This window comes from Drosophila miranda, chromosome 2 (assembly GCF_003369915.1).
Source record: "Drosophila miranda strain MSH22 chromosome 2, D.miranda_PacBio2.1, whole genome shotgun sequence".
Classification (NCBI taxonomy): Eukaryota; Metazoa; Arthropoda; class Insecta; order Diptera; family Drosophilidae; genus Drosophila; species Drosophila miranda.
This window is the reverse complement of record NC_046675.1, coordinates 12,626,724-12,650,478: the sequence shown is the minus strand read 5'-3', so window position 1 is coordinate 12,650,478 and position 23,755 is coordinate 12,626,724. Positions and strand designations below refer to the sequence as shown.

General features: G+C 45.1%; 2 protein-coding genes across 6 annotated transcripts; one reads left to right on the top strand and one right to left on the bottom strand.

The window, feature by feature from the left end:
• The first annotated feature begins 1,896 nt into the window (after positions 1–1,896).
• On the top strand, positions 1,897–23,344 carry LOC108153947 (protein bunched, class 2/F/G isoform). The gene is made up of 6 exons (XM_033388176.1): positions 1,897–1,980; positions 2,151–2,835; positions 21,909–22,168; positions 22,232–22,430; positions 22,500–22,606; positions 22,689–23,344. The coding sequence occupies exons 1-6, from the start codon at positions 1,897–1,899 to the stop codon at positions 22,818–22,820; spliced, it is 1,467 nt and encodes a 488-aa protein (XP_033244067.1). The 3' UTR covers positions 22,821–23,344.
• On the bottom strand, positions 3,384–20,728 carry LOC108157113. 5 transcript variants are annotated; one of them, XM_017288990.2, is made up of 8 exons: positions 20,547–20,728; positions 6,550–6,730; positions 6,400–6,487; positions 5,957–6,341; positions 5,594–5,898; positions 5,166–5,420; positions 3,891–3,983; positions 3,384–3,816 (listed from the first exon to the last, which is right to left on the bottom strand). In XM_017288990.2, exons 2-8 carry the CDS (start codon positions 6,706–6,708, stop codon positions 3,647–3,649), a joined length of 1,455 nt encoding a protein of 484 aa, XP_017144479.1. In that variant the 5' UTR covers positions 6,709–6,730; positions 20,547–20,728; the 3' UTR covers positions 3,384–3,646. The 5 variants fall into 5 exon arrangements, with proteins under 5 accessions (XP_017144479.1, XP_017144481.1, XP_017144478.1 ...); XM_017288992.2 differs by lacking the exon at positions 20,547–20,728 and adding an exon at positions 19,602–19,704; XM_017288989.2 differs by lacking the exon at positions 20,547–20,728 and adding an exon at positions 19,205–19,593.
• Positions 23,345–23,755: the final 411 nt, after the last annotated feature.

The window sequence follows — 23,755 nt, the reverse complement described above, 5'->3', positions numbered from 1 at the left end:
GATTAAAAGGCATTGTCAAGGCTTGCTTTGGGCTTAAGCCACGTCGGTGCACAATACTCGTACGCACAGATCTATAGATGTTCGCTGTGTGTGCATATGCACAGCGGCTTTGATCTATCTTTGCCTCAACATGAATGGCCCCCGACAAAATGGCGGGGGCCAGGAACTTGTCTAACAATTTGACGCTTTAATCCGCCTCTCAATGCCGACAGTCAGACAGTCGGACAGACGGGAGGGGTGGGAAGAAGGGAAGGAGGGAGGGCGGGTGATAGAAAAGAAAAACTCAAACAGCTCCCTGTCTTCGCTTCAGTTGGCCAAAAGCAAGCTGAGATTCATTCAAACTGGCATGGCTATCCGCGTCTCTGTGTGTTTCTGTGTGTGTGTGTGCGGGTGTATCTGTGTGCTGGCTGTCTTTTATGCGTTTCTTTCTGGTGTCGTATTATGGTAATTCGCATCGAGTCCGATTAGAGGCAACATGTGGAAGAACGAGTTTCTCTGTAACAGAAGAGCCTTTTCCAGCTTCCTATCTCACTCTCTCTCTCTCTGTATAGTATTCTGTTTGTAACTGAATAAAAAACATGTAATACTCGTCCAAATCATATATTATTAAACTAATCAGAATGAAAAGACTGCATATGGTTTGGTCATTAAATATAAATTGATTCTTTGTTTTGTACTTCTGTTGCATTCTCAAGAATAGGCCTGAAAAGAGATCATATTGGGTATGGCTTAAAGTCAGCTATGGGAAGAACTTTAATTCTCCAATCTCCTGCTGCTTTAGTCACAAAACAAAGGAGAAGGAAAATGAAAATGCTTTTCGCTGTTGGTCGCTGGCAAATGAGCTGGCGAATGAGTGCTACTGGGACCTGGGAGATGTGCTTTGTGTCGCGCCGAGACGCATCTGGCCCGAGCTGACACAGAACAGGCAGCTGGTCTTGACCAGAGCCAGCCAGATGGAGTGGAACAAGTGGCCTCAGATTGCATTTTCCCCAACCGACCCCACCACAGGCTCTCTTCCAACTTTAGCTCTTCCTTATTTTCTTTGTGCTGATTTGCCACTTGAGACCTGTATGCTGGCCATAATTTAATATCATGCGAAACGAGTTTATGGCCACTGCAATATTATTTGCATGGCCTGTACTGCCTGAGACTCGTCGACTGATTCGATTTGAGTTTCTCAGTTAATCAATTGATTTTTCCACTCCACTCCGGCAACAGCATCTGCATCTGCATCTGCAATCTGTAAATTGTATATCTACTCCAAGGTACCTGAGTGAATGCCAGCAGATGTCACTTGCATATCCTTTTACAGTGTAATACACATCACTTTGATTTATATTGCTGGCTTATTGACTTTTATTGCATGGAATGCTCTTTGATTCTTCAAAATGATACATAAATATGGGACAATAAACTGTAACTATTCATATTTCCCGCCGGAATCGCTTGTCGCAGGGTAATTCCGCCATTGTCTCGCCATAATTAGTTTTCCTTGAGCGGTTCTTTTATGTGTAGGCTTCATTAAATTTTCAATTGTCGCCGAGACTTAATCAATTTTGATTTCCCAACTTGCCATAATCCCCAACACTTACGGAAAATATAGATATTGATGGTCCTTCTCTGTAAATCTTAATGGTATAACCATTAAAAGCGATTACTATGCGGCCAGGGGGTGGGTGGGGGCGATGCTCGTACGAGTGTGTGGTCGCGTTTTGTGGTGCGTGGCATTTTAGAGGAAATCAATGAACCGCCCCGGCCGCCCTCTGGGGCGTTACATTTTATTAGCGCAAAATGATTTCATGTGCCAAATATTTGCCGAAATTGACGACGACGACGATGCCGACCGCCCATGGCTGTCCTAAATGGCATTGCTAATGGCCGACATTAACGGGGCGTATGCGCAATCTGCGTTGTCATGCCGGACACGCGTCCGTCGATACTGCGGAGTTGGCTTTAAGTGCACTTTGGCCTTCTAATCCGGTCAGTGAGTGCGTGCGAGTGTGCATGCAGTTAATGTCCGCTCATCGATGGGCTAAAATGGCGATTACAGAGCAGAGTAGTAATCCGCAACATTTGTGTGTCCTCTTTTTTTTGCAGGCATCTGGTACAACAGTGACCGTCGCGATTGGGTACGCGTTGCCGGACGATAGTACCCATTGTACCCTGTCAAAGGGTTGAGACCATCGTCACTGCGCAAATCATCCTCCTCCAGCAGCAGCAGCATCAACAACGCCTGCCCCCCGCCGCCGCCCACACCGCACCAAGTGAACACCAGCAGCAGCAGCAGCAGCAGCACTCCGCACCAGACACAGACATCGCCACATTCCCAGCATCAGCATCCGCATCCACACCATCCGCATCCGCATCCGCACCAGCACCAGCACAGACGTAGTAGCAGCTCCAGTCATACCAGCCACGCGGAAAACACGAATAGCTTGGCCACGAAACCGGCCATCAATTTGCTCGGCAATCAACTGCAGGTCAACTACTTCGAGTTCCCGCCCGCCACTCGTCCGCCGGCTTCCGACCAGCCACTGTGGGTCAGTCGCGGTCGCAACACAGCCTCCACCCCGGCACTGAACTCCAACTCCAGCAACAGTTACAGCAACATCCACTACAGCTCGGCCGTTGCCAAAGCAGCCGCCTCAACAGCTTGTTCACTTCTTGCCACGTGCCACGTGTCCAGAGATTCCCCCCAACATCAGCAATACCACCACCAACAACACCAACAACACCAGCAGGAAGAACCACAAACACCAAGCAGCATGGGTCGCCGTGAGATAAAGCGCTCCAACACCAGTGGCTCCACCACCAGATCCTACGACAGCGGCAGCGGTGAGTAGAAAACACTTTAAGAATAGCCCCTAACGCAGATCTATTCACTTGAATAGAATTCAATAGAGCGGGCCAGTGGGTGGAGGCACTGCCTAATCGCCTTACGTTCAGTGATTGGGACTCTGGATGCCACGGGAAATGGAATTAGGCTGGCAAATTAACTCAACGGAGATTTGTTGTCAAGCTGTCGTTGTCCTGCTGCCCAATGCTATTTGCCGTCGAGCTCAAGAGGTGTTGAATTGGTACAGAGAAGTGGGATTTGATGTAGCCGAGAAATAATGAAAGAGAATATTGAAAGAGCTTCAAATGGGAATCCAAATGGCTCGGAAATTAGTTCCACCTTCAGCACAGAAAAGAAATTGCCTAACCATTTCTCTGGGCTGCTCTTTACTGATAATTTAATTATAAGGTGGGTTCTGTTAACGAGTACATCACAGAAAGCCTTAATAGTTCGTTGATTCGATTAAAGAGTTTATACAGATCAATCAATCTATAAGTATAGACTTGCCAGACTCAGCCAGCAATTGAACAGACAGACACACAAATAGTTTCATTTCATTTATGAGTTTTATTAAATACAAAGTAGGCAAAGGACACAGCCCCGTTTGCACCAGCCTTTGTTGCAAGTAGAGAACATACACCGACTAGAATTTCTGTTGCATCCTACGACTACGAATCAGGAAACTTTGGCTGGTAAGGGCAAACGGGGCCTAAAAGGCGAGGCAAAAGAACTTAATTGAAAATGCATTTGCAGTTGCAGTCGCAGACACGAGGTGGCTGACCGCATCCGTGGCCAGTCACTCGTAGCGGACTACGAGCAGTTGGCGACTATGTTGGAGAGGGTCTGCTCGCAGCCCTGGTACAGGAAGCACTCGTATAGCGAGCCTATGTTCCGGCTGTACAGACTGCAGCAGAGCTGCGAGGCGCGTTGGCAGTTGCTGCCCGGCTGGTAGTCAAACTCCTCGGGAAATCGCAGGGCGTCTGCAATAGGGAAGGCCGAATGTTATCGAAAATGTTGTTTTGGTGTCGACGGCGACGGCGACGGCGACGCTTACCTTGCCGGTAGGAGGGTTGTGGCGCCAGGGGCGCTGATTCTGCCACAGGCACGGGCGAGTCAAGAGGATAGGTGTCTTCGAGACGTTCATCGGCTGCAATTAAGAAGCGTTGGCATGAAAACCATCGTGTTAAAGTGCAAGTGTGTGGGTGAGTGACTGAGTGGATGGTTAAATTGTGTGTTGTGGTTTTGGTGTGTGTGTGTGTGGGTGTGCGTGTGCTTCGGTTATGTAAATTTGTGTGCATGTTTACCCTGATGGCTCCGGAGTTTGAATGCTTATTCATTCAATTAATTAACAACTGGCTGTAATTTATGCCCTGATGCACAGTAGCATCTGCTGATTGCATCAATTATGAAGGTGCAACATACGTAATTATATCCCCCGGATGTGCGCAGCTTAGGGTCAAGAATTATCCATTCAATTCCCAGCCAGAAGCCACAGGAGCTAACCTCTCTCTCTCTCTATCTCTCTATCTCTCTCCCTTGTGTGTCTGCCATGGGATTTGCAGGTGTAAATTGTATTTTGTGGTACGTAATAGATGGGTAATTAAAAGATAAGCTATCAATGGGCAGTGGCAGTGTCAGCTGACAGCTGCCAACTGCCAACTGCCACCTGCCCGGTGCAGCTCTACGCTCCACGTTGGCTAATTGATATGGTGGCTGGGATTGTGCAATTGCGATTGCAGAGGATATGATGCTGCATTACATGACCAGCCACCAACCACTCAATTGATATCCAATTAAGCCCAGCATCATCGTCGTACATAAGTTTTAAGGACAAATTGTATCGGCCAATTACGTAACTTTAATTCGATTGTTGAGCGGATGACACTAAAACGATGATTGGGTAAGCAAATAATAGATGCCAGATGACAGATGCCAGATGCCATAAGGACTGTAATTGTAGTTGCGTGTTTTTCGAGTGCCATAGATGCTATAATATATGCCAACAGACCATGAGTTAGTTTGCGTTTGTTTGCGATGAGGTGTTAGTAGTAATCAATGTGGTTGAATGTTTCGAGTTGTGTCCATCACCCGGTTACGCAGGGAATGCCAGTAGGTATTCCCTGGCTCTTCGCTTAGGCGGGCCACAGAAACGTAGACAGAAAGATTCGTCACGGAAAGCGAAGGCTTTATTAACCAAGTTAAGACTTATGCGAGTAAATAAATTAAGTTTTGTTTTATTGAGATTTGATCTTGGGTAATACTTTGGGAAGCAGCACCACGAAGCGACGCGAATCCTACTGAAAGTTGTTCAACACTCTGGATAACGAACCATCGAGCACAGTCTCGTCGGCACACGGATTGATGCCCCAGAAGGCGCCGCTGCAGCCGAACTCCTCGAAGCAGTTGTACCGGATCTTCTTGCTGCCCTTCGAGCAACAGTTCACGATCGCCCACACGCAGTTGGTGACCTTGGGCGAGGGTGTCGCTCTGGGCGTGGGTCGTGACCAGCTGGGCGCGGCAGTCACGGGCGGGGAGTCCCACGGCCGACTCGTCGTCTGCGTCTGTGGCCAGGAGGGTCGGCTCACTATATAATTCACAAAGAGGGCAATAGGTCAAGACGAGTAGAAGAACAAGCGATAGACAGGTAGCGGAGGCAGGTTAGCAGCAAAGCCTTTCATTAATCACACAAAGACTTTTTTTGGGAATGGTTTTTGAATTTTCTGAATTTTCGTAGCGCTGTAGCATAATGAAACCTACCTGGGCGGGAATTGCTGATGGGTCCCCAGACTTGATTGTTCACTGAAGGCGGACTGTTGCTGATATTGTCCCGTCCTCTGTCAGAGCCAGAGGCAGAGCTGGAGCCAGAACTGCCACTGATCTCATTGGGATTGGGCCTGGGCTGATTGAATATCGAGAAATCGGCCTCAGCTGGATCTGAGTTGTGCAGCAGGAAGTCGTCCCTGGAGCCAATGCTCATTGGGTTGGTGGGGTTTTCGTCCGTTTTGTCCTGCCAAATGGGAAGCTTGCCGGGCAGGATCGGCTTCTTTCCCGACACAGGCAATCTGCAATGGGAATGAGCATTTGAAAAAGGCCTCAACGATGGGCCATGATCTCTCTCACCTTTGTGATGGCTTGGCTGGCAGATAGTAATAGGGAGAGGGCGGTGCTGGAGGCTGGAAGTAGACCGCATGGGATGGGGTCTGGTAGTAGCTGGAGTGGGAGCACGGAGTGTAGGTCTGACGACGCTGGCGGCTGTGGTACTTCTTGTGGCTCTTCCGCAGCCACTCCTCCTTCGTTGGCTTCACCAGCTCCGCGGCCTCCTCCAGGTTCTTCTTCGGCGCCGCTTCCAGGTCATCGTTCAGCACAATGGGTTTGTCGGGCAGGACGTCGAAGACGATCTTCTCCTCCTCCTTCTCTTGGTGGGGCTCCTGTCGATGGTGGTGCGTCCGTGAGTGCTTGTGCTTCTTGTGGTGCACGGTAGTGGCCGTCTCGTTCTTGCTGGGGTCTATGAAAATGCCAGGAAATTAGTCTAGCTTCAGTTTGAGGCATGCTCGATTACTCACCATAATCCTCGCTGACGAAATCCTCCTTGTACATGATCACCGGATGGTCCGCCTGCATGACACCGTCCACCATTCTCACTTGATGGATCTGAAGCGAGAGTTTGAGGGGTCAGCAAATGTTGCAATGGCCACTATTGGCATTTCCCTTACCTCCACATTGTCCATATCCGGGGGCAGGACTGCAATGTCGCTCTCATCCTCCGTCGGGGGTCGACTGGCGGCCTGGGCCACTAGACACAGTACGAGGGTAAACAGCAGAGCCGGAAGTCCGAGGCTGCGGCTGCCATTCGATGGCAAACTTCGATTCATCTCCTTCAGTTTGTTGTGGCGTCTGCAATTGGCAGCAGGCAAAGATTGTGCATTAGTTTCCGTTGCCCCGAGTCAACTTTTACTCTGCAGTTCAATCTCAATTACTTGACCCCCCTGCACCTTCCTACACCACCCACCACTCAACACACACATACACATAAGGATGGGGACACGACATCGACACCCTCCCCCCTGCAGAGCTCTGGCGGAGCAAAGTTTTGAAGTTGTAAATTTTGTTGCGGCTTTGTTCTGGCTTTCGGCCTGACTCACAGGATCGGGATCAGGATCTGGCTTAGTTTTTGTTTGGTCTGGGTTTGGTTTGGTTTGGTTTTGAGGTTGGTTTTAAATTAGACATCAAGTTGAGTTCAATTTTTCTTGGCCTTTTGTTGCATGTTTTGCTCTGCGGTGAGCTTTTGAATTACTTTTTCTCGCATTCTGTTTCCCTCTGTTTGCCATTCTTTATGTATTTCTATTTTAGTTCAGCTTCCGCCCAGGGTTATTGCAGCACGTCGAAAGTTCGTCTCGTCCGCCATAAACCGCTGTGGCAAGGCTCGTTGCGCGCTGCCAAGCGGAAAAGCAGAAACTTCGCCCGACACCATGACACAATAACACCAAGTGTTTTAAGTATTTTAATATTCTAATGCAGAGCATTCCACCCAGCCCAGTCCCACTCCCCCCCGCCACTAACCGATTGTTGAGTTTTTCTTTCGAATGCGATGTTCCGCTTTTGGTTGTTAGATTCAGACTGAAGCGAGCACAAGCGATTCTGCTCAATATAAACGAGAAACCAAAAGTTTGAACAGCTGCCAAGGTATTTCTCTCTCCAGATCGATGCCTCACGTTTTGCCCCAATTCGTACTGATAAAAGCGAGCACTTTTTTGTCAACAGCAGATAACTGATACCGACAGAAAGCCAAGATGATAAAAAATCAACAATTAGTCACAGGAGTTGGTATCTTTTAAGTGAGAAAAATAAGTACGTCACTGGACAATTCCGCTGACTGCTGTATTCCTTCTAGAATCTACCCCATTCATGCCTGAATCATTCTTTTATTTTCGCTTAAGCAAATATTGAATAGACTTGTGTATTCAAAAAGGAATTATTTTTGTTGGCGTGAAAGCTTTGAGTTTACTGGAAATTCCCAGAGATCAATCGGCAGTAAAAGAGGGCCCCGACATTTACATTAATATTCTCTGGAAAACCCACAAATCAAAGGCCAGAAATAACATTTACAAATTTTACGTTCTCAAGAATTGGCGTATGTCCTCAGTTGATGAGTGGAAAACAAAGCGTATTATGTTCTGTCTCTGGTCTTCAAAGGGTCTTAGTCCAATTAGCCAGCGAAAAATATTGGATTACAGAGTAAAGAAAAATGAACCCCTGATGAAAATCTGAGCGGGAAAACAAGGGACAATCAAATGGAAAATAGAGAAAGGGAAAAACGGAAAAAGGGAGTACGTTAAGTGCAGGGGGACTTTGTTTAGCCATAAATCATCGCAGACATTGGAGTCTGTGTGTAAATTGGTTTTCACATTCCACGGATTTGCTGGCCAATGAGTAATTGAAAATTCCTGATATCCTGTCGACTGTCCTAATTGATTTTGCACGTAGTAATCACCGAAATGTTTGCAGATTTTGGGCCAAATGTTTTTGCGGTGAGTGCAAAATTCTCATTTGCAGCAACATATCCACCCGTGGGTGATCAAATCAAATAAATTGCCAAAATACATTTCCCGTTTCCGGCTGCAGTCGGGGCCCATAAAAGTATGCTAACTGTTGTGTTGATGTGCATGCAGGCCATCTGTGCGGGGGCCATCGTCCTATATATAGAGTATGACACACACACAAGCACAAGCCCTCGCCCACACCCTCGCAGAGCAGAGCCATCAGACTGCCGAACCACAAAAGTAACACTGTTCAGTGGAGCTGAAAATATCGGGGGCCGAGTCGAGCCGGGCCGGGCAAAAACTCAATTCCAAAAAATTTGTGTGAATAGCCAACGGAAATTGTAAGTTTTTTGGGGGAATAACCCACAATTTGTTGCAATAACAGCAACAGCGGCAGGAGGAGTGAGCCACAAGTGGCAGCTGTAGAAATGAGCTCAAAAACAAGCTGGCAAAAGAAAAAAAGGGAAATAAAAATACGGTTCTCGCTCCCATCATATGAATATATGAATCGGCTTCAAGAATAAATACCTCGTTGATTGTATTTGGTGTGGGTGCCGGCCTGGACTCTGGCCTTCCTCCCAGCACCGCCTACACTTTTTTCGTGCGTTGCCAAACGGCTGATAAAATTGCCATTAAATATTCAATATTGATATTCTCATACACAGCGAGAAATGCCGTGCTGCCCTGTCGAGAAATGGCTCGCATTTTTAATTGACTTTCAAGTGGTTTTTTTTTATTTCTAGATTTTATCTCGAACCATTTCCCATAAATTGCATCTGACAGTGACTGCATTTTTCGTGGCCATCGGCTGTCGACTGCATTTTGTGTGTTTTAAAAACGTTTTGGGCCAAAAATAGTTTCATTTTCTTCAGGTGAATTTTGGCCTGCAACGGAAAGTTATTGTAATCAATTCGGAGCGTTAAATTGAGTTTTTGCGGAGGGGCTTCGGCTGCTTCATTTAATTGGATTCCGAAGATGTAATAAAACGCTGAGTGAGAGCCCGAGCCCTGGCTAAATGCCTGAAAAGCTGAACAGTTGAAGGAAAATCCAGTTAAAAGGGATCCCAAAGCGAAGCCCCTAAAGAGGTGACACCAAAGCCATTAGCTATATTAAATGCGGCATTTTTCATTAAGCGAAATGTGTCTGTGCATTATTCATGGCACAGTTGCAGCCCAGTCCAGTCCAGTCCATTCACAATTTAAATAATTATATGCAAGGTTCGTGCACTTCTCACCTCAGCGGACAGGCAGGCGCCTGCCTGTGATGTGGCAGCCTGTGCGGCACTGCACAAAGGCAAATTGAGTTTTGCGAGCGACAAAGTTTCCACAAAACTGCCTGGCAACGGCAACAGGCACACAGGCACACACACAGACACACATACGATGTAGGTGCTGTCACACATGCAACTGAACGTCGATTACAACTCATTAGAAAGTTATCGGTGTCGGGGAGAATGCAACATTTGGCCAACATCCCAGAATCAGATTCACCCTCACAACCAAACTCAACCGAGCCCAACGGCATCGAGTGTGGGCTGTTTGTGGGACCCACTTTAACGTGGCCATTTGGCTGGCAAACTGTGTGGCCCCGAAAAGATGATGTGGCCAGCCAAGTGTGGCACCACCGTGGCCATCATAAAAGCCATTTCCCCTCACACCTGAACGAGGACAACGACGATTATCGAAGCAACATTTCCTTTGGCCTCCTCCGACAGACACTGACTGGGGCAGGCCCTCCTCAGTCATTGTTGTTTTTCGGGCCAGTAACTGTACGGCGGGCAAAGCCATAAAGTGACACGGCAAATCGGATTTCATTATACTTTTATTTATACAGATATATAGCTGTATAGCTGTAAAGCTGCAGGAAACTTTTATGTTGGGGGCTGCGCAAACAGCCGGAAAGGTTCGATCGGAGCGAGAGGTCTGCTAATTGATATGGAAATTTGGTAGCCAAGGCCCAAGGCGAGAGCAAACTCATCAAAGTCGTGAAAACTCATTGCAGATGCGATTAAAGGCAAACACTCTGGTGTAAACATGCAGCGAGGTAAGAAGAAGGCGCTGCCCCCGACCCATATCGAATCGACTGTTTACTCTGACCTCAAAATACGCAATAAATAGCCGTGCACTCTCATCATTTCGCATTTGATGATAATGATGGAAAGTGAATTTCCCCGAAGATGTAATCTTAAAGTTTATTATTTCTTCGGTTTGTGTTCGCTCTGTGTTTACGCTGGATTTTATGCAATTTTTGTGGATATTTCGAGCGTAAATTGTTGATGCCAAGAATAACACGTGCGGGTCGTGCATTATGACTAACATTGTTGCTTCTAATTGGCTTACACTGTATGTGTATGTGTGTGTTGACCCACAAAGGAACCGACACAGTTATCCCTCTATGTGTCTGGCTCTGCTGGCCTGGGCTCTATTCATGTGTCAAAGTGTCGCCCGTCAACTGTTGTCACGTAGTTGCAACAGACACGACCACAGCAACGGCAACAGCATGCAAATAGCCATTAAGGGCGGCCAGGACAGATCCAATCATGGGCATATTGCATCCCTGCATAATTGAGATGTTCCTGTCGATGCCAAATCAATGGGGGTCTGGCCTGTAATTAAGCTTGTAGAGATGTGTTTTTGCAACCATATTGCAGTGACCTCCCACGCCTCCCACGCCTCCCACGCCTCCCACGCCACCTATGCCTCCCACGTGCGTAATGCGATTTGGCCGCCCATCGGTGCGTATACGCAGCATGGGGTATTCGGTTGGACTCTCAGTGGACCATGAGAAACCGTCAGCTGCCAGCTATCCGAATTTTTTTTCTCTGTGTTATTTAAAGCAAACGCATTCCATTCCCCTTCTTCGCAATTCCATTGTTGCTCCATTTGCAATACCAGTATGTGTGATTTTGATCTGACTGGAAGCCCGGGCTTCAGGCCAAATGCTGCCATCTTTTCTTCTTATTACTGTTCAAAATGAAATTTATGCAGCACGCACACACATCCATTCGTACAAAGCCATCCATGATGAAGACAGAGCAAAGTGGGGCATCAACACGAGAGAAACAATGCATGTGGAAAAAGGGTTCCGTTCTTTTTTGTTGCTTATTTGAGAGGGCTTCAGGAAACAATGCAATGTGTTTCAGACTGCAGAGAGATGGTTGCATAATCGCCAGCTGTAGCTGGAGACTTGTAGTACATCCAGTGGTTCAATGATTATCCATTTCACCTTTCCTGCGTATTAACGGACAGCAATTGTGATATCATCTCCTTGCCACATCCGTCAGGATCATCAGCAGCCAACAATGGAATGGTACCCCTGTGCAGAGTCTATATGATGCTTTGTTCTCCTCATGGCGGATGACACAACAACCACATCAGCAGCATGAATAAGAACAACGGTCACAAAGGCTGACACATTCATGTGAACTTTGCTTCCTTCCACGGCATCCGCACCACAGCCCAAGTTCTGTCATGTGACAACGGCACCAGCCACAAACGAAAATTACGAAAATACCCGGAGAGAGGGGACAACATCGGGAAAACAATATCCACATGTTAAAAGCCCAACAAGTGCCGGTCTAGGAGCGGGATAGCGGGGTAGCGGACTAGGGGCAGTTGTGGTCCGGGACGAGAGTCCTCATGCTACTTCAAGTGCTGCCAAAGCTGATGGCACTTTGGGAGCAACCACTTGTCTACTTTGCTGCAGTTCTAATTGCAAAAGTTCCCGAAAAGCCAGAGCCAGAGCCAAAGCAAAAGCCAACCAAATTATATGCACTCGGCGGCCGCTCCTTCAGTGCCGGGATACAAATGTCTTGGCCCGGGGGAAGCGGCGGAAAGCATAAATATTTTGTTGTGGAGCACTGGAAAAGCGGCGAGTCGGGGCCGGCGGAGACGGGGATATGCCCAATGTGGCAGCCGCCACTTTAAAGTGGTCGCAACTTGGCAACGGAGCGAAGAAATGGAGGCAAAGTAGAAGCAGGCCGTGTCACTGCCAGGCTGTCAGTGTGAAATATAACTGGGAAATAGATTATCAGCTACAGGCCCGGCTCCGTAACCGTACTGCAGGTATTATGCCCTCTTGGGCGTGGCATGGCTTAAGCACGGCCAATTGGCTTAATTGTTATGTCAACGCCCGGACCACGCGGCGTATGATAAATGCCCGTAGAGTGAAGCAGCTGCTTCATGTGCTTACAGCTACTTACACATATTTACTGTGGCGCTGAGCCCATTCCGAGACGGGGCTTTCAGAGCACTTTGTGTTGGTCCTGCAGCCGTTGAATCGGCTCAACAGTCATCCGGCAAATCGGAGCATTTTATTTCGTTTTGCTTTGCATTTTGCTTTGTTGCTCGCTTGGACAGCGAACAGTGGAAAATGTAAGCCCAAACGGGGACTTACTGCCTTGGTTAGTCGAAGATTAAATACTCTTTTAAAGGGATACGAAGAGTGTAGGGCAAGGGGTAATGTGGCGAGGGGCCGCAATCGTCATTTGTATGCATGTGCTCTGGTGGCCCCCTTCGTAACCAAACTAATAATGTCCATGGCTGAAGCTGAATGAATGCCATAATGCCAGGATGTTGGTTGAACTGTCGTACGACCGACCGCCCGCAAAACGGGCGACGCACAATTGACAGCTAAATTGTCTGTCAATTTGTCTCGCTGACTGAATGCGTTATCCTGTCTGGGCGAGTATGTGTATGGATGGAGTCCGTGGCATTGTTGCCGGGTCGCTGGGACAGTGTTTAGTTTGGCCAAAAACTGACAGATTGCCATTATCATGGCCGTTGTGTGGCCGTTACTTACTGCTGTTGGCTGTACTGCGGATGTGGATGCTGATGCTGCATGCCACACGCTGCTTCCGCAGTTGTGCGACCACCGCCACTATCTGTTAAACTGTGGCTTCAATTGGACCGACCACTGGCCACCCTCTTCATTGTGCCGGGTACGGGTACGGGTACGGATATATATTTTCCTTTTTCTGTATACTTTTCGGCTGCTCTGCTCTGAATGACAAAAGTTCAAATGTGGCCCCTCCATCCCTTTGTATGTATGTACCCATCCACCACATCTTAAATCCCATTTCCATCTACTCTCGATGTCTCCGTTTGGGTCCCATGTGTGTGCCTTTCGGAGTCTTTCGGTTCGTTTGCTCGATGTTTGTTTGTGTATTTGGGCACACGTCTATTTGCCCTGCCAGTTGGGCCTACCAGGAGACAGGGACAAGGATGGGGACGAAGGGCCAAGGTTTTTGCAGTTTACACATGTGCGTATGTGTGTCTGCCACATCTTTCTCCCTCTCTCTCACTATTTCTCTTTGCGTCTCTTGACTGTTTGCCAAATGCGGCAAAGGCGGCGGCGGCGGCAGTTTCTTGAATAATGCAAAATAGTGGCATCAAATAACGGCACCAAAAGTGACTTAAAGTTTTAATGAAAATGCCAGGCTCAAGCAAACACCACAACAAAAATTCATACGCATCCTCCTCTTCTCTTTCTCTATCTCTTGGTCTCCCTCTTTGAGTGCCACACAAACATTCATACATTAAATATTGAGTGGCTTTATAGCAATGGCCCACAGCGCATTTTACATTTCTTCGAGTAGAAGAAGCCCTAAAGAAACAAGCAAATCGCACCTACTGCCATTATTAAACTTACCTTACGGTACGGCCATTTTGCCGGAAATTTATAAATATTAATTTAATTTGATGCCTCAATTGAATCGAAAAACAAACCGATTGCCTTCTCAACCTGCCAGGACACGAAACTTAAACTGCCATTAGAGCACAGGAGCAATTTATGGGCAAATCAAAGTCAACAACTTGTCTGGGGCCAGTCTTATAATAAACTGAAATTGTTTCTGCTTGTTGCTTATAGATTGAGCTATTTAGTCGGATGAAAAGCCATTTCCTCCCTTCGTTTGTGGGCCCACAACTGGGTTAGTTACTGTGGGCTCTGGGCAGCTGGTGGCCGGAGATGAATGACAGATGACCACACACATTTTTCGTGTGGGCCTACACAAATGTTGAGGTGCTCAGGTCAAGTTGTGGTCATGTCCGAATGGTCGGGGATCACTTGGTTGGCTGATGGTAATCCACTGGACCATCTAGGACCGAGTCTGCTATAGTGGGATGGACCTGTTGCTTGACAGTTTACTTCCCAGTTGCTCATGTTTCACTGTGTCGACACGAGTTTAGTTTTCCCACCGCCCACCTTCAAGCGCAAATATTTACTCAGCTTTTGAAATTCGAATTTTCCCTCATTACCATAAATCAATAGACAGTATGGGCACGCTCCATTTAAACTGAAAATAACAATAAGTGACTAATGCACAATATTGTCACCTCGGGACGTAAATTACTCCGCATTTGTAAGGGGCGCCGAGTCTCGAGAGCTGCAGCGTGCAGTTTGTCATTTGAATTGGTGGCGAATGCTGATGCTGGGGCACGTTGCACGATTTCAATAAATCTGAAGCGTGTCGAAATTTCCGACTCTCCGATGATTGATGTGGGCGTTGACACAGGCGTGGGTTGCGGCTGAGGCTGGGGCACACACACACCCAGAAACACATAGACACGTGCACACAAACGCGGTCAATTAGTCAAACAGGAATCGTTTTTGGGGGCCTTCGATGTCCTTAGCAAAACCCAACTAATTAAAACACGCTGAGCAAACACACCCGCTGGCAATCCGAGGAGCGGTAACTAGCAGCTGGATAGGAATAGGAATGGGAATGGGAATGGGGATGGTGACGGTTGGGTCCCGAAATGGTAATCAGCACGTGCCGCTAGGATTAGCGAGGTCAAGACACATTTATGCGTTCATTGATGGCCACGCCCTTGGCATACAGAAATATACATACATATTTCGGGAAGGGGAAGGGTGTGACAAAAATACCAAAAACACAGACAAGTCAATCCCAGATACTCCCAGATAAGCAGGTAAAATGCAGCCGAAAAAAGACAATAAATATATTCAAAGCTTGGCGGATGAATCATTCAAAATACGCTTGAACCAAAGGTGATTAACGATGAGTATATTGAGTGCAGATAATGGCAAGCTGACAAGCACCAGTAGCAGCTAAGTCCATCAGTATTGTTCTTGGCAAATCTTCTTTGAGATGACAGAATTTTGACACTCTTGAGGCCTCACATAATCGGATGTCTGTATGATCTCATGCGCATGACATATTTATAGCCTGAAGTCATTACGAAATCATTCTGGACCATAAAGCGTGACCAAATTATAGCCGATCTTGGTCTTGGGTCTGCGATTGGGGACTTTGAACTCTCAAAATAACCCACATCTAGCTTTGGGAGCTCATTAGTAAACGGAAATATAAGTTCGTTAGCAAGATCCTCTATTAAATGGCACTCGCCAGAGTACAACTTCAATTAAATTGAAACCCGTGGCTGGTTCTCTATCTAATGGTTTTCTCTATGCAATTAGTGGCTTTACTGTGACTATAATTATAGCATCATTTTACAGATTAAAGGGGACTAACAAAAATGATGGAGCTGCCTTGTTTGGAGACAGGCCAAAAAAGCGGATATAATATAAAAGCTACAGAATTGTACCAAGAATAGAAAACCAACAATGTGATCTCCATGTGTTTTGGTTCGCAGTCTTAATGTTGTATTGACGTCATGGCAGCTTTTTTACTCGATTCACATGCAAATGCAATCGATTAATCTGTCCTTTTAATTGTAGGAATTTATTGCCAATGCTTTGATCAAAGTGCCCTCGTTAGCAGAGCAGTGCAGTGCCAAGAGGAAAACTGCGAAACTCTAGGTTTAATTGGTTTCGAATGCTTTGCAAAGATGCGTGAAATGCCAACCATTTGACTAGGAGCCATTTAAGCAGATTAATGAACATTTGGCCCAGCTTTTTCAATTTCTTCTGCAGTACTGAAATACGAGTTTGGGAATTAAATGGTTTATACAAGAATCGAACTGGTTTCTATTTGATGTGCTTATGTCACTGAATCGAACTGGTTTTATGCATCATATCATTCCTTCTGTAATGATTTTTGTTGAGTGCCAATATGCTAATCAAACAATGATCTCACTTACCATAAAACTATGACGAAACTAGCGTAATTTCCCTGATGACTTTACTGACTCGAATTATGCTTGGACCAATCACAAACACATTCATATATAGAGAAAGAAAGAAACGTGGGAAGCATTTGACGTACAGTGTCGTATAGTACCATATAATCATCATCAGCGGCACGTGCCTGCGGTTTTGACTTTGAGGAATTTGCCGCCGCTCAGTTTCACAGTGTAATTCATGGGAATTAAATGGAAACCTGTGTTAAGCACTTACAAGTCTGTAACAGAGTCTGCACTGGCACTGTGAATACTCGCTACAAAAATAGACATTCATTCACGCATTCATATCGTCTCCCAGTTGAGTCAAAGGAAATCATGGCCAAATCGTTCCCCCTAGAAGTTCTTTTCTAGCTTCTGAGCGATGACGAAGCTTGATGGAAAACCCAACCAGAGTCATGACATTCCCAAAGTCGCTGACCGATAAGACATTCCCATTGTTGCAGAAATGCGGACTCTGCCGCTCAAGAACAAATGGAAAAAAGTACAGAACAGAACTGAGAAAACTGTAAAGGGAAAATCTCATCCTACTTGTGTGTAAACAACAGAAGGGAAAATTAAAAGTGAAAAGAAATAAACAATACAGGGGACGGGTTGGGTTGTGGTGCAAACAAAAGATGAGCGGGCGCACTGGAAATTCCAGAATTAAAAAATGTAAGGCCGTAAAAAAAGAGCAACAACGAAAGGTTGAACTTGAAATATTTGTGGGCCAAAAGGGCAACACATGCACACACAGATACGGAATACACCTACGCATAGTCACACACACGGAGCCACGTGCAGAGCTTTAATTATGTGCGAAACGAAAAGTTGCTGCTGTCTTTATCTTTGAGATACTTTAAACGCACTTTTCGCTCTGCTCGATGCGGCACAAAGAGAGCACAGTGCTGCTCTTGAAGACACGTTTCGTTTGTTGTTGCTGCTGTTGGCCAAATTATGTGCTTCGCTTTCAGTGGCTGACGCTGAGGCTGTGGCTGAGAAACTGCCAACAAAGACAAACAATATGTAGCAGTTCACACACAGATACACCGCATCACACACACTCCCATGTCACGGTGTATTTTTTTGTGTTTTGCCAAATTAGCAACAACCGGTTTACGCAGGTACTCTTGGCCGAAAGAGAGAGAGAGAGAGAGGGAGATAGAGACAGAGACAGAGAGAGGAGCGGCGACAAGCCAAAGGCAAACAAAAGCCGTTTTGCTCATTAGTCGTCTCTGCCGATGGGTCTGAGTGAAAATGCCGCAGCCAAACAATTTTTTGTCGTCATTTTGGTTGATATCAGTGGGAGAGGAGGTGGCATGGTGGGATGAGAGTGAAGGCCACGAGAGCTTCCGATGTACCAAAAACCCACCTCTCGAATCCGCCGAAAGACGAATGTACGAGTATTACCGCACCGCCTCGCCAGAGCCGTCAGAACAGCCAGAACAGAGAAGAGCTGCTGCCAAGTGCCTGTCGGCAGTGGGGCAACAAGTGAACTAGAGCAAGCGGCTTACTTATAAGATGTCCTCTGTCTGGCCCCATCAAAATGTAGGTAAATCTGGGACTGGGACTGAGTCTGGAGCTGCGACTGAGATTGGGCATGATATTTGGTCCAATCGGTTGCACTTACACGAGAGCCGTGGAACGAGTTTAACTGGCTAAATGGGTTTTTTCTGCCATATACGAGTACGACTATGTATTCTGTTGTTCTGCTGATCAATGACAATGTCAGCCAGCTATCTACAATTGCTAATTTGTTTGCGCCTGGGCGGCACAAGCCCTTTATTGAAAATTTTCTCTTATTTGCTTAGTATTATTTAACCCCCAGATGCTCATAAGAGCTTCGACTTCCTATGAGACTGGGGATCTATTTGACTTGTCGTTGACGTCAATTGGCTTATCTTTATTTTTGTTGGTCACGCAACAATATTCAAGAATTTCGGCCTTAACGAAATTTTTTGGGTATTCCATAAAAATATGTGCATGCATTTTTGTCTCAGGTTATCTTGACTCAATTTAAATTTCTTGATAATCTACAAATGTTTAATATTTTCATAATGTTTTCTTTAAATATATTTCGGGAATTCCCTAGACGAAAGTGTCGCAGGTCAACTTGAGCATTTCTTTTTCGTTCTATAAATAAACAATTTATGCATATTTTTAAACGTTATCTGGCAAAATAAACAAAATAAAATTTGTTAAATTAAATTGGGCGACTTTGTTGTATTTATCTATAAACGTTTCTTTTTATGCAAATATATATAGATTTCAATTCGAAAATTTGTCCAGTTGTTGAATCATTTGGGTATATCTATATGATGATATGCAGCAGTAAGAAAAACAAACTATTATTAGTCTTGAAAAAATTCTATAAAATCGAAATTTTATGCAAATCAGCAAAAACGAGGAGTAAATAAAAAAAAAATACGAGTATCATGCCACAACAGACCGGGCAACGATAGAGAGAATGAGAGAGAGAGAAGACATCAACATGGATTAATTGCAGTTTTTATATGGAAATTTGTTGCACTGGCAAAAAGCTGCAAGCCGCGTATAAGGCCAACTGGTCGACAGCCAAGTCAATAAACCAATTAGGAGCCATGGCCCAAGAGCTGAGCGCCCATTAAGCAGATTGCGAACAAACCCGATGAGCATGAAAATGCATTGAAAATGGGTGTCTCGGTGTCACGACCAAGCTCCCCGAGTAGCAGCAGTAGTACTCGTATCTACTGGGGGATCAGACTTACCTACACTAAAGATATGTATATCTGTCTGCGCGTGCTACGCTCTCTGGAGCTCTCTGAATCTCTGGATCGTTTTGTATTATACTATAAAATTCCAATAGTTGGAACAGTTCTTGTTTACTTGTAATGGTTTTTCTGTTTCCTTTTACTTTCAACAATTAAATCCAATAAAATTCACGTTCAATTGGCTTAAGGCCTATTTCGTTTGGCTGCTTGTTTCTTTTTTGGCGCGATATATGCGTGCTTTTATGTATCCACCAGTATCTTATGTACACAAGTATGTATGTTGGTATATAAAGTGCCCCGAGCTCTTTGTTTGTGGTTGTCGTGTTTTATCGTGCTCACGTTTACTCGTTTTTCGCTTTTTAATATGCTTTTATGTTATTTTATTTTATTTTACTTTATTGTGTTGCTGGTTTTTATGTATTTCTCGGGTGTCTGGGTCGCGGCAGTGCTCGCCTTCAGATTCTTGAATTTACACTGAACAGATCTCTCTTGGGTAAATCTTTATAAACTAGCAGACATAGAGAGCGAGAGAGCCAGCCAAGAGAAAGAGCGGTGGTTGCGGCTGTCGCTCTTTTTCTCTACCAAAATGTGAGAGCGGAGCTCAACAATCCGCACTGCTGTACATATAAACACAATTTATTCGGTGCCAGACTGTCAGATACTTTTTGCTTGGCCCAGTGCAAAGTCTCTTTTGGTACGTCATGATCATCGTCAGAATGATTCGGCTTTCTCCAGGGAACAACAATTACGGTTTCCCAGCTTGCCACCCGCCGCCAACCACAAACAGAGCGCAGTCTTTGTCCAAGTTCAAGGCAGGGGAATGAATCATTCTGTGAAAATGGCAATGCACTTTATGCTCCGCCAACGAAGCCCACATAAGGGACGAGTCAGCCTCTGGAAGAGACAGCAGATGGCTCTGGTTCTAATTAGGAGCAGCACGGTTCGATTGAAGTAAGCATTCAGATACATCTGCAGTGCTTGACTAATTTGCAACGGCTTGACTCAGACACAGATGGACCCCCTCTCCGTGGGCACGACAAGCACACAAATCAGGGCCTTGAAGTATGTCACGTTTTGCATACATTCACGGACATAGACACGGACAGACAATGACGAATGCTAATTGCACTTTCCGACATCGAAAGGCCCATTAAACGGGCGCTGTTCGAACGATTCTGGAGTTTTCCCATTCATTAATATAAAAAAATCATTAGCAGCGCGAAAATGAAGGAGCGTCTGTTCAACGACCAATGAAAACGTAAATGCAAATAAACGAATTTCACTGTGCTGTGGTTTTTAAACCATTTCAGTACGAATTTACGATGCCAGAAGTACTTACGTAATCCCATCCACCAGATATTTCAGATAATTCCTTTGAGTTTCCAAAAACAGCTTAATTGTCTGAGTTTATTTTATTTTCGATGCCAAAACCACTTTTAAAAGAACCACTTGAACGAAACAGAAAATTTTGAATTTTTCCAGAAGTATAACGAAATTAAATAGAATTTAAAGAGCCTGTCTAAACGAATTTTAGATACATTTTTGTATATTGACTTTTTAAGCAAATATGTTTAAGATGACGAGTTTTCACACGTTTTCCGCTGTTGACTTGGCTAAAAACATGTAAAATGCCTCTAAAGATTAAATACGTTACGTTAACAAAAAGTAGGATATTTCGCAGCTTCTCCACTGAACACATGAAATACAAAGAAACCACGGTGCCCTCAAAAATTTTTTCAAGAGACCTACAAATGATGTGATGCATAAGTTCTGATTACGATATCACGACGATAAGTCACAAAAAATGGAAACAAAAAAACCACACACTTTTTTTGAAAAATCGTCCTTAATCACTTATTTGTATTTTTTTTTTTGTATTATAATTTTCTGTGTCATGCCCGCAAATGCATAAATTGTTTTTCGCTATTACCTGTGTTTTGTCAACAAACACGACTCACAATACTGAGATCAGATAATAAACTTGCAGATAAGAATTTCTGTTTGAGAAATCGGTCTTGTTTTAAAGACTTTTTCAATATCAATTAATTTTGATCAAGATCTGATGGCTGTACTTGTTATAGTTAATAGTTATAGTTTTAACTACGATCTCCATAAAACTTCTTGGCTTCAACTGCATCCGTAGAAAGAAAGAAAAGAAAAAAATCCAAAATCAAAGGGAAAAAATAAAAAATAAATCGTACTGAACTTTTAAATTAAATGAAAATAAAAAATTGTCCAAGGAAATATTTATGTTTTATGGTTGTTTAAGAAAAATTACAAAAACCCTTAAATGATTGCCACTAAGCCAAAGTACGAATAAAGCAGATCGATTCTACTTGCTGCCGTGGTGGTGCGGGCAGAGGTGTGGATCCGCGTGCGAGAAGTCCGAGGTTCTGTTCCCGACGTTGGCAAGCGAAAGAAGAAGGGCGGCGTCAAAACCAATATAAAAAATATTTTTAATTCATTTTCAAGCTCGTTGCGATATCATCATGGCATAATAGTTTGACTTTCCCATAGCCGAACAATTTCCGCATGAATCGTAGATTATTACATGGTTAATGCGCGTATCTACTGACATTTCCAATCAAGAATGACAGTGTTTCGTGCAATTTCCGCACAATTTTTATTTTAGCACCAGAAACAAGAAATTAAAGAAGATAATTGTTTCTATTAAAATTTGTTTCCAATTACCGTTCCACAGCAACCACAAACTTTGTTGGGAAATTCACACAGAGCGTGCGGCGGATCGTTCAGGATGTGAAGGACGAGGGTGCGCCGAGTGGAATGACGCGGGACGAGGTAATCGAAACAAATGAAAGGCTGCGCTCACTCCGACTGCGATTGGAGGAGTCCTACGAGACGGCCAAGCAAGCGCTCATAAACCTCATGAACAAATACGGCGACTCGAAGAGCCAGCGCAACATGTTCCAGCGCTATCCCATGCTCAAGTTGATGATAAAGGTTGGTGCACTGAAACCCTGCAATCGAGGGAATGCTGAACTAAATTTTTTAAACCTATACTAGGAAGTCATTCGCCTGGAGACCCAGTACTGGACCCTGGTGGACATACCGCGTCAGGAGAAGCAGGAGACTGTGCCCTCGTACGTTATGCGCGCCTGCTCGATCATGGAGAAGACCCAGAAGTCAGGCGAGGGGGTGAAAACGTCAGCCAAGCTGGCCGACGAGGCGGCCGAGCGGCGGGAACGGATGGAGCGATTGGAACGTAAGTGAAATGAGCTGGAAACTGCGACCCATGGTAATTAACTGCATTCGCATACCGTCCCATCCACAGACATGACAACGGCTCAAATCGAGCACGAGAACACACAGCTGATAAACGATTTGTATCGCTTGCTGAAAAAGTATCTGGGGCTGCGGCATCTCATCCGAGTACTAAAGGTAGGCGAAACGGAACGGAAACTGTCCGACCCCGTGGCAACTTTACCCTTATCTAACCGTGTGCTTCTGTGTGACCAAACAGGAAGAGTACGGCAGCTCAAAGATGTATCCGATATTTCCACGCTACACAATGCTCAAGGACATGATAAAGGGCATCATGCACGACCCCGACTACATGGAGGTGTGTCACGAAACGCTGGCCAACGCCAACTGAGCCGAGGCCACCGGAAATGGCAGGCGTCGCATGAGTGTCATTTGAGAGGGGCCTAAAACTAATACAAATACAAATACAAACAGCAGCATACACAGGCGCACGACCTAGGAGTAGGAGTTGGAGTTGGATGGAGTCCAAGTACTGATCCGTGTGTATGCTGTATTCGCATGCGAGTTTCTGCCATTCCGGGATGTTTTAGAAAATGTTCAGCAACTTCTTTGAGACTCTTAGTCCCGCGAATGTGCGGGCGAGTGAGTAAAACCAATCCTTTTCGGTAATTTTAGCCCATACTCAAAGGCAAAGCATGACAAACTAATCAAACAACTAACTAACAAACTATGTACACCCGTACCCCACCACCTACCACCACCTACCACCAACTGAACATGTAACTATTTACACTACTCAACAAAGAACAAACACTTGAATACTCTTCGGTACTAGAGTGCCAGCAAACAAACTAAAAGGCATTTATTTTAATGAACTTTTGAGATACAAGAAAAACAAAACAAAACAACCAACAAGATGCAAAACACAACATATTTGTACGTATAATGATGAAAGAATCGCTCTGAAGAAAAGCCGAACCGAAAGTGTATGTAACTTGTAACTACAACAGTAAACTGAAAAATGATATACCTATGTACGAGTACCCTATATGTAATAAGCAAGATATATAGTATGTATATGTGAAATAATCAAACTAACTACAGCAACAGTTGATTGGGAGCATAATTCATTTCGGAGGATAGATTTTATCTTTATTTCGGCCGGATTTGGCCTAAAATGTTCTACTCTAAAGCGAACTAGTTAAAGACCTGTATTGAATTACCTATATTAAACGAGCCCTGTCCCTCGATGTATTACTTACCTAGTTAGACAATATGCGGGAAATATTCCCAATCCAATTGATGTGAGCGAGTGCGATAGCTCGT

Excerpts from the sequence above, each read along its gene's own strand:
- LOC108153947 (XM_033388176.1), top strand. The coding sequence starts at position 1,897 with ATGCGCAATCTGCGTTGTCATGCCGGACACGCGTCCGTCGATACTGCG. Across the intron at positions 1,981-2,150 it reads CACTTTGGCCTTCTAATCCG|TACCCATTGTACCCTGTCAA; the intron begins GTCAGTGAGTGC and ends GCCGGACGATAG. Across the intron at positions 22,431-22,499 it reads ACGGATGGAGCGATTGGAAC|ACATGACAACGGCTCAAATC; the intron begins GTAAGTGAAATG and ends TCCCATCCACAG.
- LOC108157113 (XM_017288990.2), bottom strand. The coding sequence starts at position 6,708 with ATGAATCGAAGTTTGCCATCGAATGGCAGCCGCAGCCTCGGACTTCCG. Across the intron at positions 6,342-6,399 it reads TTTCGTCAGCGAGGATTATG|ACCCCAGCAAGAACGAGACG; the intron begins GTGAGTAATCGA and ends GCATTTTCATAG. Across the intron at positions 3,817-3,890 it reads ACAACCCTCCTACCGGCAAG|ACGCCCTGCGATTTCCCGAG; the intron begins GTAAGCGTCGCC and ends TCCCTATTGCAG.